The sequence below is a fragment of the Diadema antillarum genome, unplaced genomic scaffold (assembly GCF_040938485.1).
Source record: "Diadema antillarum isolate AM-2024a unplaced genomic scaffold, OU_Dant_1.0 scf00000009, whole genome shotgun sequence".
In the NCBI taxonomy this organism is placed as follows: Eukaryota; Metazoa; Echinodermata; class Echinoidea; order Diadematoida; family Diadematidae; genus Diadema; species Diadema antillarum.
In genome coordinates, this window is record NW_027270898.1 from 1109246 (window position 1) to 1126137 (window position 16892).

The 16892-nt window shown below is 38.9% G+C and overlaps 1 protein-coding gene across 1 annotated transcript; it reads left to right on the plus strand.

Moving 5' to 3' along the window:
• Positions 1–9683: 9683 nt before the first annotated feature.
• LOC139719618 (alpha-2,8-sialyltransferase 8B-like) lies at positions 9684–15246 on the plus strand. Its single transcript, XM_071631029.1, has 4 exons — positions 9684–9729; positions 13075–13159; positions 14043–14591; positions 14994–15246. The coding sequence occupies exons 1-4, from the start codon at positions 9684–9686 to the stop codon at positions 15244–15246; spliced, it is 933 nt and encodes a 310-aa protein (XP_071487130.1).
• The last annotated feature ends 1646 nt before the right edge of the window (positions 15247–16892 follow it).

The window sequence follows — 16892 nt, forward strand, 5'->3', positions numbered from 1 at the left end:
CATGGCCATCAAAAGAAGTCCCGTCCCAACAGCCAGCACTCACTTACAAAATGGTCTAAGTCAACTGCCCTTTGTAAACAGTGAGGCGAATGGGTTAAGGGAAGGTGGAAGGGAAGGAAGGGGATGAAAGAGAAAGACGGATAAAGAAGCGATTATTCCACAAACTAACAAGATTAAAACACAAAACAAAACACAAACAGATAATTCAAAACAAACAGATAACTTAGGAAGATTATGTGGCCTTTTATAAGGAAATGTTTTGGAACACTGTCAGCCTCTTACTTAAGAAACATTATTTAAACATTCAAATCAAACCTTAAGCGATATTGGACATAACACAATTCCTCGGATGTAAACAACCTGTTTACATTATACACAGGTGGAATTTTGCCACTCATGTCGTCATGACTAAAGTCGATTCTGAAATCTGAACAGTGAGTTGAGTCGAGAACGAGAAAAGACATTTGCGAGGGTACGACATTCGCTTCAACAACGTTCACTGTAACTCACTTCAACAAGGAATCCATAAACATGTTTACAAAATTATGTTATCCAGGGTCGTTGTTTGAACGCAATAACCCCGTGTCGTAGCAGTCTGCAAATCAAGAGGAGCACGGAAATTATTCCAGACATTAGACAGGTAAACATTATGCAAAACTTGTGTAACAATGGCTGTTCCTATCCCTTCATAGCGAGCTGTAAATCTGCGACGCGAACGTCAAGACGACGCTATCATAATTAGGCCCCAAATGGTATTCTGCACATGCGCGAGACAGCTGTTTCCATTGTCCAACCCGGGAGGCTGCGTCATCTTAGCGTTCGCGTCGTAGATCTGCAGCTCGATAATATCGAACAGCTCTCAAGAGATTTCCTGTACATTCAATTCAATTCAATTCAATTCAAATCAAATTATTTCATTTTTTCCACGGCAAAATACACTAAAAATGATCTTGAGTACACATCGGTTGACTGCAAAGTGAAAATCAAAAATTAGGGGAATTCAAAGCATAATAATTATATATTAGTTTCAAACCAAACTTGTTGCATTGTCTTTGTTCTGAGAAAAAAAAATGAGGCGTCCCCTTAAAAGCAGTACTTTTATGCTGTGAGTAACTCATTGTAGTCGACGCGGAAACATAACTTCTAAATTACAAAAGTACGGTGTAAAGTAATTCAAAACAGAACAAAAGAGAGAGAGAGAACAGAAACACTTACACCAACGCAGAAGCACAGCAACATGGCATGACTATAATATATTGTAAATGTAAATATAGCCTACTTAATGAATGCCTATACACGCTGCTAATGACGAATCGGAACAAGGATGATCGAGAATGTGGCGGGGAACAGCTGGTGATGTAGTCTAGCTGTAAAGCTGTGTTGGTGAAATAAAGTATGCGTTTCATTATCCGGGGATGATGATGTTTGAATTTCTCATAGATCAATTGGAAACACTGGCTCAATAGGACTCAAAAAGAAGACAAAGGAAGACAAAAAAGAAGCTACATAGCAAACGTTAATGAATACCAATTGCACCAGGAACTAAAAATAGGTCCTGTATAATAAGTAGCCTGCAATAGACAAATATGAACAGTTATTATATTGAATAGCACGTTGCAAGGCCAGGGGGAATATGGTGATAAACATTGGCAAGACGGCGATAAAATACATTATACTTCAGGTCGGCTTGTAGCCGTGTAGTGACGGCAGAGGAGGAGGAGGAGGGACCAGAGAGGGGAGAAGGAGGGGGAGGGAAGGGGGAGGGGGTGGGTAATATGGGAGGGAGAGAGGAGGGGCGAGGGATGGGAGGTGAGAGGGTTATGACGGGGTGGGGAAGTAGGGGAGAGGGAGGGACGAATGACATGGAAGGAGGGGAGAGGGGAGGGAAGAGGGTGGGGAGAGGGCGCAGAGAGGAGAAGGAAGAGGGAGGGAAAAGGGTGGGAAGATAGAGGTGAGAGAGAGAGGACATGGAGGAGAGGGGAGAGACGAAGGAGGGGAGGGGAGGGAAGAGGGTGGGGAGATGGCGGAGAGAGGGAGGTGACATGGAGGGAAGATGGTGGGGAAAGGGGAAGGGAAGAGGGAGGAAAGAGGGAGGGGAGATTGCAAGGAGGGGGAGGGGAAAAGGAGGGGAGATGGTGTGGAGAGGGGAGGGAAGAGGGTTGGGAGATTGAGGTGAGAGGGAATGGAGGAGGGGAGAGGGGGGAGATGATAGTGGAGAGGATGGTTAGAGAGGGAGGGGAGGGGGATGCAAGAGGGTGGGGAAAGGGCGGGGAGAGGGAGGGGAAGAAGAGAGAGGGAATGTATAAGAATGAGTGGAAGGAAGCGGAGAGGGCGCCAAGAGCTTGACACGAATCCCTTTTGTTTTAGTGTTGTTTGAGGTATTTATATGTCTTTCTTTGCTACATGAAGGGTGTCTGTGAAATCTTATTCACCGTAAGCCTTCCTTCACTTGCTGGTTTTCATTTTCGTTGTCATAATTTTGTTTTACTCTCTCAAAATCTCCTTGAATATTGGTGCGTTTAATTCCCGCACCGTCACTTCTTCTTTTTCTTCAATAACACTACACGTGCCTCGCAACGTGGATCTGGCCCTAAGGGATAACAGGACTGCCCAACAATGCGCCTTTCAATAACATCATGAATACAGCAAAAAGGAAAATAGGCTAAGTGGGAATGATGCAGGTGTATGTGACTGTGTCTAATGTTCATGCATGTGTATTGTGTGCATGTGGGTTGTATGTATGGGAGACACACGCCAGTGTTTTCATGTGCTGGTAGCGGTACCCTTTGTACGAGAGTAGGAGACGTTATTTTCAAATAACACGTTACCAGCCACGTCACGCTGCGCTTCTGCCTAGACTGTAAATTAAACGACTGTAACAACAACAATAACAACAACAATAACAACAACAACAACAACAACAACAACAACAACAACAACAACAACAGCAGCAGCAGCAGCAGCAGCAGCAGCAGCAGCAGTAGCAACAATTAACAACAACAACAACAACCCGGAATATATTAATATGGATATTTTAAATCCCAAATAGAAAATGCAATTTTTTCTTCACACTGTGTGTTGTCAGTCTGAATGCAGTCTAGAAAAAGAAAATGTACATTTCAACATAATCTTCAGGGTTTCAATGTTTATTTGTTTATTTGTTTATTTGTTTATTTGGGGTAAAGTTGTTGGGTTTTTTTTACAGTGGATAAGCGGAAGCGGCGCTCTCTTTGTTTTTTTGGGGGTTTTTTGTGTGTTTTGTTTATGCCGGAATTTTCCAATTTTCCGTTTCTATTCAAAAACACTGGACGATTATGCCTCTTCGATATTCCACGCTCAATGATGTGTGATAGAAGGCGAATCTATCTTCGCTCAACCGTCACGTTATCACTGTAATCTCCATTCAAAATGGCGGGTGTCAGAGGCGCCAAAAAGGGTAGAGATATTGTACAAAATAATGACACATCTATCGACGGTATGGTCTGTCCCTTGCAATGGACTCAGATATTATTATACATACATTTACATCCAGTTATATACAATTTTTACTATCAACTTTCTCACCTATAATTTCAATTTATCCTGTTTATTATGATGGTAAATTGGGATAACACTTCAGACTGTTTTTGATCCATATAGTATTATGCTTGGTCTCATAAAAACGTTAAATTTCGTACAGAGTGTGTATCACGGTACACTTCGTTATGATGTAATGTGATCTAACCTAGTGTATTACAAATGTAAACACACATTAGCTCACGTCACAGGCAGTCACGCACTCATATTCACCTATCACACTCACAATCCATTAGTTCCCAATATAGTTTTCAGTAGAGTTTTCTCTTAGTTCATGAGATGGAAAGGGCTTAACCAATGGAAATATCTCAGACATAGACTGTTCATAAACAGCCATTCTGAGGCGCAAAAGAAAAAAATACTAACCAGGATACAGGTTTCAATCTGTCACGTTCAAAATTTCCTTCCTCACCCTGCCCCCGCCACCATCCCGAAACAAATTCACGATTGTCCCCTTTCTATTTTCTTAACTTATCTTCTCCTGTCTATGGAGTTTCATCCATACCCTTCTCATGAGTATGTCCGAAGGCTTTGGCAACATCGACCGAGTCACAGCATGGGCGGTTATGCCTCCACGATCACTTCGTGGACATATCCCTTGAGCGTCCTTGGTTTCTGACCGGTCTATGACTCAAGCAGACACACTGCTTGTCATGCCCCGATAGAGTATAATATAGGGGCGGGATGATGACGACAGGAGGCCGAAATACGCCGTCGGGGGGCATAACATAGAGGGGGCGAAAAGGGGCGGGCCTCGTGAAGTTCTATGGGACATGGGAAATGGGGATGGGGTGGGGAGGGGGATAGGCTGAATGATCTTGAATCAATAATACCTGATGTGCAAACCCCTGTAGACAAAATTGCTTCCCGAAAAAGTCCTGCAGTTAATCGTTCTTGATAGATAGACACCTTGCCAACAAGAAAGTTTCATGATTGAAATTTCTCTTTCTTTTACTGTTGGAAGCACCTTCATTTTCTATTTTTGATTTTGTTAGATTCAAAGTCATGCTTACTACTATTATCGTCCTTATTCTTCTTGTTCTTTGAATGTTACTTTTTCAATTGTCGCTTTACCTATAGGTATACCCATCACTAATTTCAAGGTTTGAAGCCGCCGCATCTCGTTCATGTCGTTTAATTTAACTGAAATATAACTCACCAAAATTATATCTATCCATGTTCCTTAAAAACAAAAACAAAAAACAAAAAAAAAAACAAAAAAACACTTAATCAGTATATCAGGTGAGTAAATAACAGGTGTACGCCTGTAAAACGCAGACAAAACAACAAGAAGAAATGGAACATCAAAGTACACATCTTGCGACGTAACCTGAGCGTTGGTCGTTAATAGTCCGGTCACATATTGGGGGCGCTTTATATGGTTCATATCGACACCACATTGACCCATCGCACAAGATTGTATATGGGTTACCGGAGTTCGATATTTGTGAGCATAAGATTATGACACTGTCATTTCGACAGGGGCGCATAACACCTCTTTTATTCCTGATAAGGTCAGTTGTTATCATCATTTACTATCTTAATGATAGTAATTCAGCGCATACCATATAGTGTATAATGATTATGTCACTATGTGCTCAATATACTGTATCAATTCATAATACATACTCATATTTTTCTCTTTTTTGTATTCATTTATTCATTTATTTGTTTTTACTAGGAGTCAGTACTTTAATCGATGATAAAAATGTATTCATACCATTAAAAATTATAAGACACAAACCTATCTAAGAATGATGCATGTGCTATATAATGCTTCTAGAAAGGAATGGGTCGAAAATGACAACCGGCATTGATCAATTATGTTGACTGAAATAGACGGTGTTGAACGTTTGAGATGGATTAATTAATTAAATTAAAATCAATTTTTAGAAAAATACTCAACAGATAACGATATTACAATAATGCATGAGATTGATTAATTAATTGAATTAAAATCAATTTCTAGAAATATACTCAACAGATAACGATATTACAATACACAGTAATGCATAGAGACTGGATTCAAAGTTTAAAGTTATATCAAGTCGTTATGTAGGTGAATCGAATAGCTCTCTTTTTATGCGATTCAATTCATTTTTCTTTTCATTTTTCTACAAAACATAACATGTACATTTCACACTTTTTGATGACAAAAGAACAATGTAAGCGGCACATATAACGAAAGAAAGAGAGAGTACAACGACAGTGAGACATCACAATGCATCATTGTTAAAATGAAGCATTATGACAAATCGCCTATACAAGAGGGACCAACTATTATACCGGTAAGGCAATTTACAATTTATTTCGATCCTAGGAACATCAGACAACCTCACAAAAATCAAAAGTACACAAAACAAAGCTCATTGCTTGGTGCACAAAAAACAAGAAATCCAAGAATTCAAGAACATTTAGAGCAGCCTTTGTATCCTCCAAAAATCTGCATATACTCGTGATGAGACTGTTAAGGCCCCTGTCTCAAAAGTTGTCAAAGTGTGAATAAGTTGCAAGAGAATTTTAGCAAACATGGTTGTTAAATTACAGATCGGCAGTTGCGATCTTGAGGGAGACAAATTGAAGAATATTCACATTTTAGTCAACCTTCACTCCTCTGATTGATATTCTCTTGCATTCATTAATGCCTTGTCCGCCTTAGACTATACGTAACATAACAATGTCCGAATTTCGTAGCTCGGGTATTTGTTCCAAGTTCATCGTGTCACTGCCGGCAACCAGGGATAGCCTGGTGGTAGTGTCGCTGCCCGGAAAGCAGTAGATGACAGGTTCGAGTCCCGTGGTTTCTTTTCTTTCTTTCTTTTTTTTTTTTGGGGGGGGGGGGGGGTGGGTTAAATTACAGATCAGCAGCTGCGATCTTGCAAATTTCATTTGCAGAGGGAGACAAGTTGTTGATAAGTTGCAAATTGCTCTTCAAGAAACAAGGATTCTTGGCTTCTTTTTTATTCTGTTTGCTAAGAAGCCATCCGATTTATATTCTCTTACATCTGAATATTGATGGTTGACTGTACTTTTTTAATGAATAGTGCATGGTATATAGAAACGAACTCGTTTTATTTACAATATCTGGTCTTGCACATCTATAATATCTCTCATGAACATCTGTAACAAACAATCTATAAAATATCTTTCAAGACGACTACACACTTTTTCTTTCATCTAAAGTTTGCAATCTGATAAAAAAAGAAAGCGGAGTTTTTTTTGGTGAAACCCCCCCCCCCAAAAAAAAAAAAAGATTCATGACTTTGACTGAACAAAACTCAACTACGTCTCAGATGTAGATAAGATTGAATGCAGGAATTATGTAAAGACGTATTTGGTATCAATTATATATAAATATATATAATATTATACATATATAATAAATATATTGTATGTATATATATAAACATATATATATATATATATATATATATATATGTTTACATATATATATTTGTTTATATATCTACTCACACCAATTTATCTCGTTCTCCAATAATTATTTCACAATCGAGGTGAACATCGAGTTCATGTCCTTCGATACCAACCACCATCTCCACTCCATATTCCTTGAGCAGCGGTATCGCTTCCCCTCCGGAAACCTCTGCCCGTATAAATATTCACTTTCCGGATATCCTCAGTGCCCGCGACTTCTCACGGGTTCCCATGGGTGGATGCCTCTTCATTTCACGGGGAAGGCTGCATTCAGCTTTCCTCTAAAAACACATCAGCCTCTATACAAACAAACTACACTTAGACACGAACGATCAACGAATTACTCACCTCCTTACATTGTTTATACTTTCTCTGTACACTCAAATATGTCCAGGTATCACTGACGCCGTAAACATTGCGGTCGCTGCATTTGAGCAGCCTTTCACAAAAACGCAGCATGCGACGAAATTCCTTGTAGAGTCACCTTGCGCATCCACACAGTCAATTTATTTCTCCTTCGTCAATATAATCTACCTCCCCAATAACGCAGTGCTGTGTGCATACAGGGCCTACTCTTGCGATGGTGGCCTCACAAAATATGTCTAGAGGAGAAAAGACGGTCACGGGCCCACGGCGTCGCTACTCGCTTCGTTTATCGGACCAAGACGTCCTACAGACGATGAACTTCAAATAATAATAGATTTCATAGAGGCGCCAAAAACCCTTGGGCCTAACAGCTGCCTCCTGTCCGCTCCTGCAAAGCCAATTCGATTCATCGTGGATGGGAGCTAATTAACATCGCGCGCGCGTGTGCTGCTATAGCCAACATGATGTCCAAAAACCGAAAACCCCGCTGATGTTGTGACGTACCAACTTAAAATTGATGCTGTGTCTGTTGGATGATAGTAGAGCGCTACTCCTAGATGTTATGGTCATTCTGAGAGGGCACTTGATGTAATATGGATTGTTATTTCGCCAGATAACTTATGGCACGAAGGAATCCTTTATACAGGGTTTTGGGGGCTTTTTAAAGCCAGTTTTGATAAATTTGTGTTAAATCAATTATACAAAATGATAATATGGATTTACTGCGTAAACAAAATGAGGAAAAATCAGTGAAAATTAGTGTGAAAGTCCGTCAAGCAGTTGTGACGTAATGACATCAACACGTCCTATATACTATGATAATCATATTGGTTGCTACCACTATTTTTGTAAAAAAACAAGCAAACAAAAACAGGTAAACATCGAAATCTGATTTAATTGTTTCTGTCGATGTCTGAATCTGATTGCATTTTAGATATTGTGTGTCTTTGAGTTTACTGTATAATAATCATCAAATCAAAGTCATTTGGAACATGAAGTAGCTTTTCATCGTGATGTGTAAATTCAAGATAGTGAGCACGGTAGAGGGCGCTCTTCTCTTCGAGGCCACGTGATATCACAAACATTTTCAAAGTTCTTTCAAGTGTGAATTTAAGGTATAAGAGTAAACCTAAGGACCGCGGACCATAATGCGTTCATAAGCAATTAGCATTGTAACTGTGATAATCATCTAGTAATTATGTTCTGTTTATGTTATCATCATTGTTATATCATTATCATGATTATCACATTGTGTTGTTGCTGTATTTTCTTCATTCGATGAACGTGATAGTTTAAAACAATTCTCCACTTCAAGTTTCTGCTGAAGTTATACAAAGTGTAATTAATATTCGATTCATGTCCCTCTCAAAGGAAAAAAAAAACTGTACAGTGAGTGATAAGATTATCAATTCCTTTTTGAAGTCATAAAAATGAATATTAATAATATGTTAGCAAGTGGCAGACCTGTATATAGTTGTATATCATTACCAGCTCATCTAATTATCTATGAATTTGTCACGATGATATCAATCCTTCCTGGATACGGGTGCAGCATCAAAATTCAATAAGCCTGTTTTATTTTTCTGTCAGGTAATCAAATGTATGATGTTTTGGTTGTCCGTAATTACTTTGACTTTTTCCATATCAGCCCTGACATAGTGGAGTTTTACCACGGTTACAGTACATCATTCCGAAGATTCATTATTCCGAAGGTTCGCTGATCCGAAAATAAATAAGGCTCGTTATTCCGAAATTCATTAATCCGAAAACGAAATTAGGTAAGTAATTCCGGAGGTTAGTTTTAGTGCCCACCTTTTTTCTTTTTTTTTCTTTTGACTTTTGGATAAACGAGCATTCGGAATAACGAATATCTAGAGTAAAGAAATTTGAGTATTACGGAGTGTCGGACCTTATTTCATTTTCGGATTAATGAACCTTCGGAATGATATTAATTACAAAGAACATCCTCTCTTAAAAACATCCAAAGTAGGCCTACTCGCATTGTTTTACCCCATTTCTCATCTGCACGTTGATGTAAAAAACGAAGTTTCCGGTCTCTCCTAGCCGTACTTCGTCGGGATAGGCAAGGTACGCGAGTAAGCAGTCAACCGAAGTAGCTCGGTTTTGTCACGGTATTTTCGGCGGTGTCTTCGTCTAACTATCAGTTTCATCCTAGTCACCACAAAGCTGACATGGATCACCCTATATTGGCTATGTGTGCGCGACCTTCAACTTGCTCGCAATACGCACAGAGGATGTTTACTTTCCTCATTTGCAGCTCGGGACTGTCTGTAATTGCAATTGGAATGGTTATCTTCTTCAGTAATCCTTTCCTAGACGTCAAGCCAAAAGGTAAGTCGAACTCTGCCAGATAAAGAACTCTATATTGTATATCCATTCTTCGCCTTGTATCGAGCATCATATATCATCATTTGAAGACTCGTTTAGCAGAAAGCTCTCCTTTTCCATAGTAAATATCATTATGTTCATCTGTACCCGATCAAGTTTATACTAATGATTTTAATCAAAAGTTGTTTTTTTTCTTCAATGACAACAATCGGATAAGCAATGTAATAATGGGAGATATGAATACATGAGTACAATTAAAGTACTACTAGTCTAGATCTCTGATGTGTATCAGTGTTATTATTTTCCATTATTTTCCATTAATTTCCTTCTTGTATTGGAATATCTGTAATCTTCGGTACTTCTATTCCCTCATCTGAAGAATAGAAAATGATGATAGTTAAGTAGAATCATTGCGGATCGACTCGTGGATTGTCGCAATGTCTTACGGCTTTAGTGCCATTAAAGCAAAAGCTTATGGTCCTACAGGTGGCTGAGTCTACGAATTTTTACTAAAATGGCTATCCCTTATATGGCACTTGCAATTTTATTTCCGTTAGATTTATGGGTTTTCTTGTATTTTATATACTAAGTTAGCAAGTCTCAGCTAACTAGGTTGGCCTTACCGGTGGAAAAGCGATGCTTTCCTACAGTACCGTTTGAAAGAACACAAACATACGGTTGAATTTAATCCTAGCCCATATACACACCCATCCCTGCAGAGAATGAAAATCCAAGTCGCGTGCCCCATTTCCGATCATTTTAATTCACAGGGGGATCTTTTGCGTTCATGGGCATCAAGGGGCGATAAGAAGGGCTCACAGAACTAAGTACTCTCGCTTCGTAAACATGCATCCTGTATAGTGACACTAAGTTGCTATTAATAGTAAACCCCCTCGCTCCCTCTCTTCTATCTCTCGCTGGCGGCTCTTACGACCCTTTCCTATCAGATATTGAGGTCATGGGGTGTCAGTTGCTCCGCGAAACACCGGACAAAAATCTCGATGTTGAGATTTACAGATATTTCTGCGCATTGCTATAGTTAAAGAAAATTTCCTGGTGATATTAAATATATAATTGTGTTTATTGTATATGATTACTAATACACTCAGCAAACAAAGAAAGTAAACACTTTTTCGAAGTCATATTTTTCATAGAAGATTTTTAGGAAAATCAATTTATTATATACCATGTTAAAGGTAATCAAATTGGCTATTAAGCTAATAGGTTAATTAAAAAGAAAATTTTACGCATGAGTGAGCACATTCGTTTTTGTCCTCCAAAGTACAAAATCAAAAATTGCAAAAATTGACATGTTCTCTTTCATTTGCAAATGCCCTTCACGATAACATTGACAACAAAAGACCAGTTTTACAAAATAAGAGACATGAATGAAATAGGAAGAATAAAATTTTGTTCTCTTTATCTCTTTATAACCTCTAAGAAAAACAAAGTGGGAAAATAAAGGGGAAAAATAAGAATTTTCTGTCAAGTCAAACTTCAAATGACACAGGGAATGATAAGCATAAAGATGATTAAATAAGCTGAATTTCTTCATTTATTTCTTTTATTCTAGTGATTTAAGAGTCCATGTGACAATTTCAAGAACCAAACATTATTTACAATTTCTTAATTTGAAAAAAAGCTCAAATTCCTACCATTTATGTTAATTTTTACTTCTCCTATTTCATTTAAATCTAGATTTGACGCAAGATGCTTTATTTTCCTCCATCATTTTTAGCCTTCATCGATCTTTTGGGCTTTAGAAATATCACAGCGATCAAAGGTTTATTTTTGCAACTTAAATCATGTTTCTTTTTGTGTGAAATTTGTTGTTTGTTCTTATTGTTCCATGGAAGAGCACATACGCATGAATTACAATTTGTTCAGTTTTGCAATTTTTATTTTTGTGCCTTGGAAGAGAAAAACAATGGTGTTCACTCATGCGTAAGTCTTCCATTTTGTTGACCTACCAGGTTGATAGCCAATTAAGTTACCTTCAATATGATATATAATACATTAGCTTTCAGCCATATATTCTATGAGAAATCTAAACTTGACAAAGCGTTTACTTTCTTTTTTTGCTGAGTGTATTTTCTTTCGCATCTGATAATATTCATGACATTGTACTCCATTGTATTTAATTATGGCATTTTTATATACGAATGACACATTACATCCGCGCACGCGCACTCACGCACACGCACACACACACACACACACACACACACGAGGCACAGAGAAATGGGGGGGGGGGTGGGCGAGAGAAAGCTATAAGGTCTAAAAAATCAAGCTCAATGAAACCTTTCTTGCATCTACAAAGTACGCTTTGACAATGAATAAACTTTGATGAAAAGCCGCGAGTATAAGTTTGCCATCTTGTAGTTTTTTGAAATCATGTTGCTATAGTTACAGAGGGAATTGCCCCACCCAACTCTAGCACCCTGTCAATTTCTCTTACCCCACAACAATGCGATAACTTCAGCTTATGTTTGACGTTTGGCAGCGGCGCATCGGGATATGGATATATACCGGATATTGGACAAGGCGGAGAATTACAAATATTGTTAGTGACTCTGACACGCAGTTGGTTTGTGTCTTGTACGTGTTAAAGCCAATCAACATTTACACACCAACCTTTTTTTTTTTTTTTTTAATACAGGACCACGGTTCCCCGAATCCCCTATGGATAAGTGTTGTCCTTGATTTGCAACATTCCCTACACATCCCGATAAGAAGTAAGCTGTTTCGTGTTTTTGAGACAATTGACTTAAAGTTCCGTGAATTCGTAGTTTGTAAAGCATGAATTCTAGACTTAGTATCAAGGTTACTTAAGGCACGCGTTACCTAGAAAGAAACGAGCTGATGCAAATATTACCTACGTTTAACCTGCTTGATATACATGTAGTGGGCATACATAAGGCAACAATCAAGACAATATAGATGGCTGCTTTATTTTGTTAATTCGATGATTCCACTCGCCTATATATAGCATTACGAAGACCCTTTGCGAACCGCATATCAATTGGAAGGGACCATGAGTTTGTGTGTGTGTGTGTGGGGGGGGGGGGGGGGGGGGTGGAATAGACGCCCTCACATAATATTATGTGGGCCAGACAAAGGAGGCTGGCCTAGTAGGCCTTCCTCCTTGGCCAAACTAGCAGAATATTATATATACTTCGTACTACAAAACTACTCGTGTTACTACAAAGTATGCCTCTGCTCCTCGTGTGGGGAATGTCTTTCAAAAAATATACAATCGAAATTTTTCCAAGTAAAACTTTTTATGGAACAGACCCCCGGTGTCCATACTTTCTAAACAACCCGTTCTTGTATTGATTTTGTGTGCAGTTTTGCTGTCTTTTACTCCAGAGGTGTACGAAGAAGAGGATGGACAACGCATAACCCTGAATGGCACTGCTGTTCAAGACGTTCGGTGAGTATGAGAACAAAGCGACAACACCCTCCATCAAAGGAGGGAGGGGTAGGGGTTGTGGTTATAACTGAGTCAGGAACTGATATGTTATTTCCCATCAAAGTTAGAAATCCACGTTGTGTTCATATTGGCTGTGAGTAAGAGAGCAGACTCATACAAACAGAATGAGAGAAGGCTCATATAATTATTACCTGTAAAAATGATGATAGAAATTCATTGAATATAAAGTTTAAGATGCCTCACGAAAAAGTAATAACACAGGCAGCCACAATGCAAGTTAAGGCTATATGATGGTGTAATGACCCGACAAATCTGTCTTTGACCTGTATACTCACATTTCGTCTTCATCTTCACTATCCGTCAGTCTGTCTGCCTGTCTGTCTTTAATTGTCTATCTACCTATCTGTGGTATTCTGTGTCTCTATCTATCTATCTATCTATCTATCTATCTATCTATCTATCTATCTATCTCTATCTATCTATCTATCTATCTATCTATCTATCTATCTATCTATCTATCTATCTAATATCTATCTATCTATCTATCTATCTAATATATATCTATCTATCTATCTTTCTATCTATTCATCTTTTCTTAGCAGCAGCAGTCTGACAAATACGTTTCAGCTTCAGCATTTTGGGTATTGCTATGGTAACAAGAAGCATGCCACCTGTTTGTACAGCGATTTCAGACTTCTCACTTGATTGAGCGCTGTGATTCAACATGCACAAAGAACGTATCTTCAATCTTTTTGTGTGAAAAAAGGAAAACATAAGAATTAAACAAATGTACCGCGTCAGGTCTTCTATTAAGTTTTAGGAATATGAACAAGTTGAAAAGTAAGCAATCTCCTTCTTTCCTCCTCATTTTTATTCACCATAGATGGCGTATTTTCAATCATCTGAAGCGCTGGCAAGCCATCCAGATATTCAAGAAAGACGTCTTGGAGCGAGACTACAATTTTGAGCGAAGTCCCTGGATGCTCCGATCCCGACATCGAACCAGGAGCATACCAACAAAGAACAGCTGCGCAGTGGTCGGCAACGGGGGCGTCCTCCTGGGAAGCGGCTGCGGCGAGTTGATCGACAGCTTCGACTTCGTCATCAGGATGAATCTGGCGCCGTACGGCGGAGAGTTTTCCCGCGATGTCGGATCCAGGCTGCACCTTATGACGGTAAACGTGCAGCAGCTCGACGCGCTGATCGCATGCACGAACACGCCTCCCGCCACAGAAGGCGAAATCGCCGATGACGGAAACTGTTCTAGCCTTCTCCAGCGGCTGAGAGGAATGGACGGTAGAATCCTCTGGTTCTTCAAAAGACCTCGCGATTTACTCGCCATGAAAGACATGTTAGCGAAACTCCGAACTCAACATCACCTGAATTTTAGCTTCGCTTACAGCCCATCTCCGCCTATGACAGCAGCAAAAGGGTACTCAAATTTCTACATCGTTTTCATATCTGCTGTTGTAGTAATGCTGGTGATTATTGTTTTTTTAATCATTTTTTTTTTTTACATAAGATCCTTTCCCACGGCGAAGTGGTTCTCAAACAAAAGAAAGAAAAAGAGAGCAAAATATCATCATTTTAACAACGTTGATAGCACTTATATCAGGCAACTCAGATACTAAAGAAATGGCTTAATGCTGATAATGATTGTAACCAAAGACAAAGTAAAAAAATTGTTAAATCTAACAACCTAATCAAATACTGATAATGACATTTGCAAAATATCCGATAGTGGCAACGATATTCATCCTCACATGTTGTAAAATCATGATATTAGGTCAGAGATATAGTAGTATAATATGACACATTGTGTTATCTTTCACAGGCTATGGCACGTTGACTTCCCTTCCACCGGACTGGCACTGTATACTGCAGCGACTCAATTCTGTCGTCAGATCTTCCTCTTCGGCTACTATCCGTTCACGAAAGACGCAAGAAACCGAACCGTCAGGTACCATTACTACGAGAAAAGAGATATCAATTACAACGCGAATGCTCACAACATGCCCGGGGAGTATCGGATACTATCGAACCTGAACCTAACTGGAGCGGTGCGTTTGGTAAATGACTGTAGCTGATGTTGAGCAAACAAAAATGGTCTGCAGAATACGAGATATAACCGAACAAAACCCCTGCGGCATTTCTCTTCGACGAATGAGCTTCATACCATACACAGACACTCAGAATGCCGGATTAAAGACGGATAGAAGCAAGCTAGTTCTCCACTTTCCGTTCATCAGTTCATGCATCTATCTTTATCAAGATGAGCTATTGGATACTGAGAACTATCCAGATCGAACTAAACCGGTTCGTCACTCATGCATGTGTACAGCAACAATGCTGAAATACTCGAGGAAATCTTTTTCTTCGTTCACGTCTAATGTGCAATAAAAATAACGACGGCTACTTCCAACACGTCCAAGAATGTCTTTATCCAGTTCTAGACAGTCTGATTCAATTCAATTCAGCTCTATCTAACTCATGTTAAATAGATTTCAATTCTGTGACATCGCAGGACCATCAATTTACGTGGGGAAAATACAGATAGGTAATAGTAAACCATTTTGTTCTCCCTTTGTGTGAGGAGCATAATTCAAAGATCTTGAAGCATTTCAAGTGGAAACATCCTTTTAAAACTTTGCAGAAAAAAGGGCTATATATCATTTCATTTTCAACGTTAATTTACCACAGCCTCTTACACCAAACATCTTCTCTCTTATTCTCATTCGAGTTTAGTGGCGTTCTTGTAGAATTGTATCTTTTTCACCTCAAATCAGAAATGAAGTATACGTAAATGCGAATATGTGCAATATTTTTATTTTCCTTATTTCTTAAAAGAATAAACAACCAGTAGCTAGCAGTGATTAGATAGTAAATTGTCAGCAAAGTTTTTTCTTTAACCAGAAAAGAGGAGTTCTTTTTTTTCCATTTTATGAAAGTCTTTCTCCGAAGTACTGCTTTTACAGGGGCCGTTAGGACAACGCGTTGTTCTAATTCTACGTTCCTTCTTTCACCTTTGGCATGAGTGGAGTGTAGAACACACAACTTTCACCACAACATAATAATATACAACAAGACTGAGTACTCGCATTCAGGTTGTACCAGGGAGATGACCTCCCTGGTTATACTCTATACCTGGCAACATACGTAAAATACTACCATTTGAACTCAATGTTTATTAACAAGACTGCATCGCCTCCTTAGTATGTCCTTTATTGTCCCGTTTATTTCAGATAAAAAACAATAGAGATCAGAAAAGATGTGACAAATTGAAGTGTTACCATTGTTTTTGAAATGCTTTTATGATACCGTTCAGTTCTGTTTTTATCATTATGTGTTCTGCTATTAAAGAGAGAGAGAGAGAGAAATGTATTGCTCGAAACAATTCCAGCAGCCATTCATTGGTCGAGCGTCTTACGAAAAAAGTGCCAAGGACGGCTTCCGGCCATCTCTAATGCCATGGCAACAGCACGATTAGTCACAAGACTACTGCTGAAATTATCATCAATTTCCTTAGTTGTTTTTGTTGTTGATTGTAATAGTTCGATATTACCTTGGCAATATTCTTGCCAGACACTGCTAGAATACACTTCCATTTTGCATCAACCCACAATAATATGTTGGAACAAATAATTCAAAGTTGATCAGGTCCCTCTAATCGCAGTTTCCCTCTTTAACTTGGGATGTGATCATTGCCCTTTAGGCGGCAGACCTTAAGAAATGT

Excerpts from the sequence above, each read along its gene's own strand:
- LOC139719618 (XM_071631029.1), top strand. The coding sequence starts at position 9,684 with ATGGTTATCTTCTTCAGTAATCCTTTCCTAGACGTCAAGCCAAAAG. Across the intron at positions 13,160-14,042 it reads ACTGCTGTTCAAGACGTTCG|ATGGCGTATTTTCAATCATC; the intron begins GTGAGTATGAGA and ends TATTCACCATAG. Across the intron at positions 14,592-14,993 it reads CCTATGACAGCAGCAAAAGG|GCTATGGCACGTTGACTTCC; the intron begins GTACTCAAATTT and ends TATCTTTCACAG.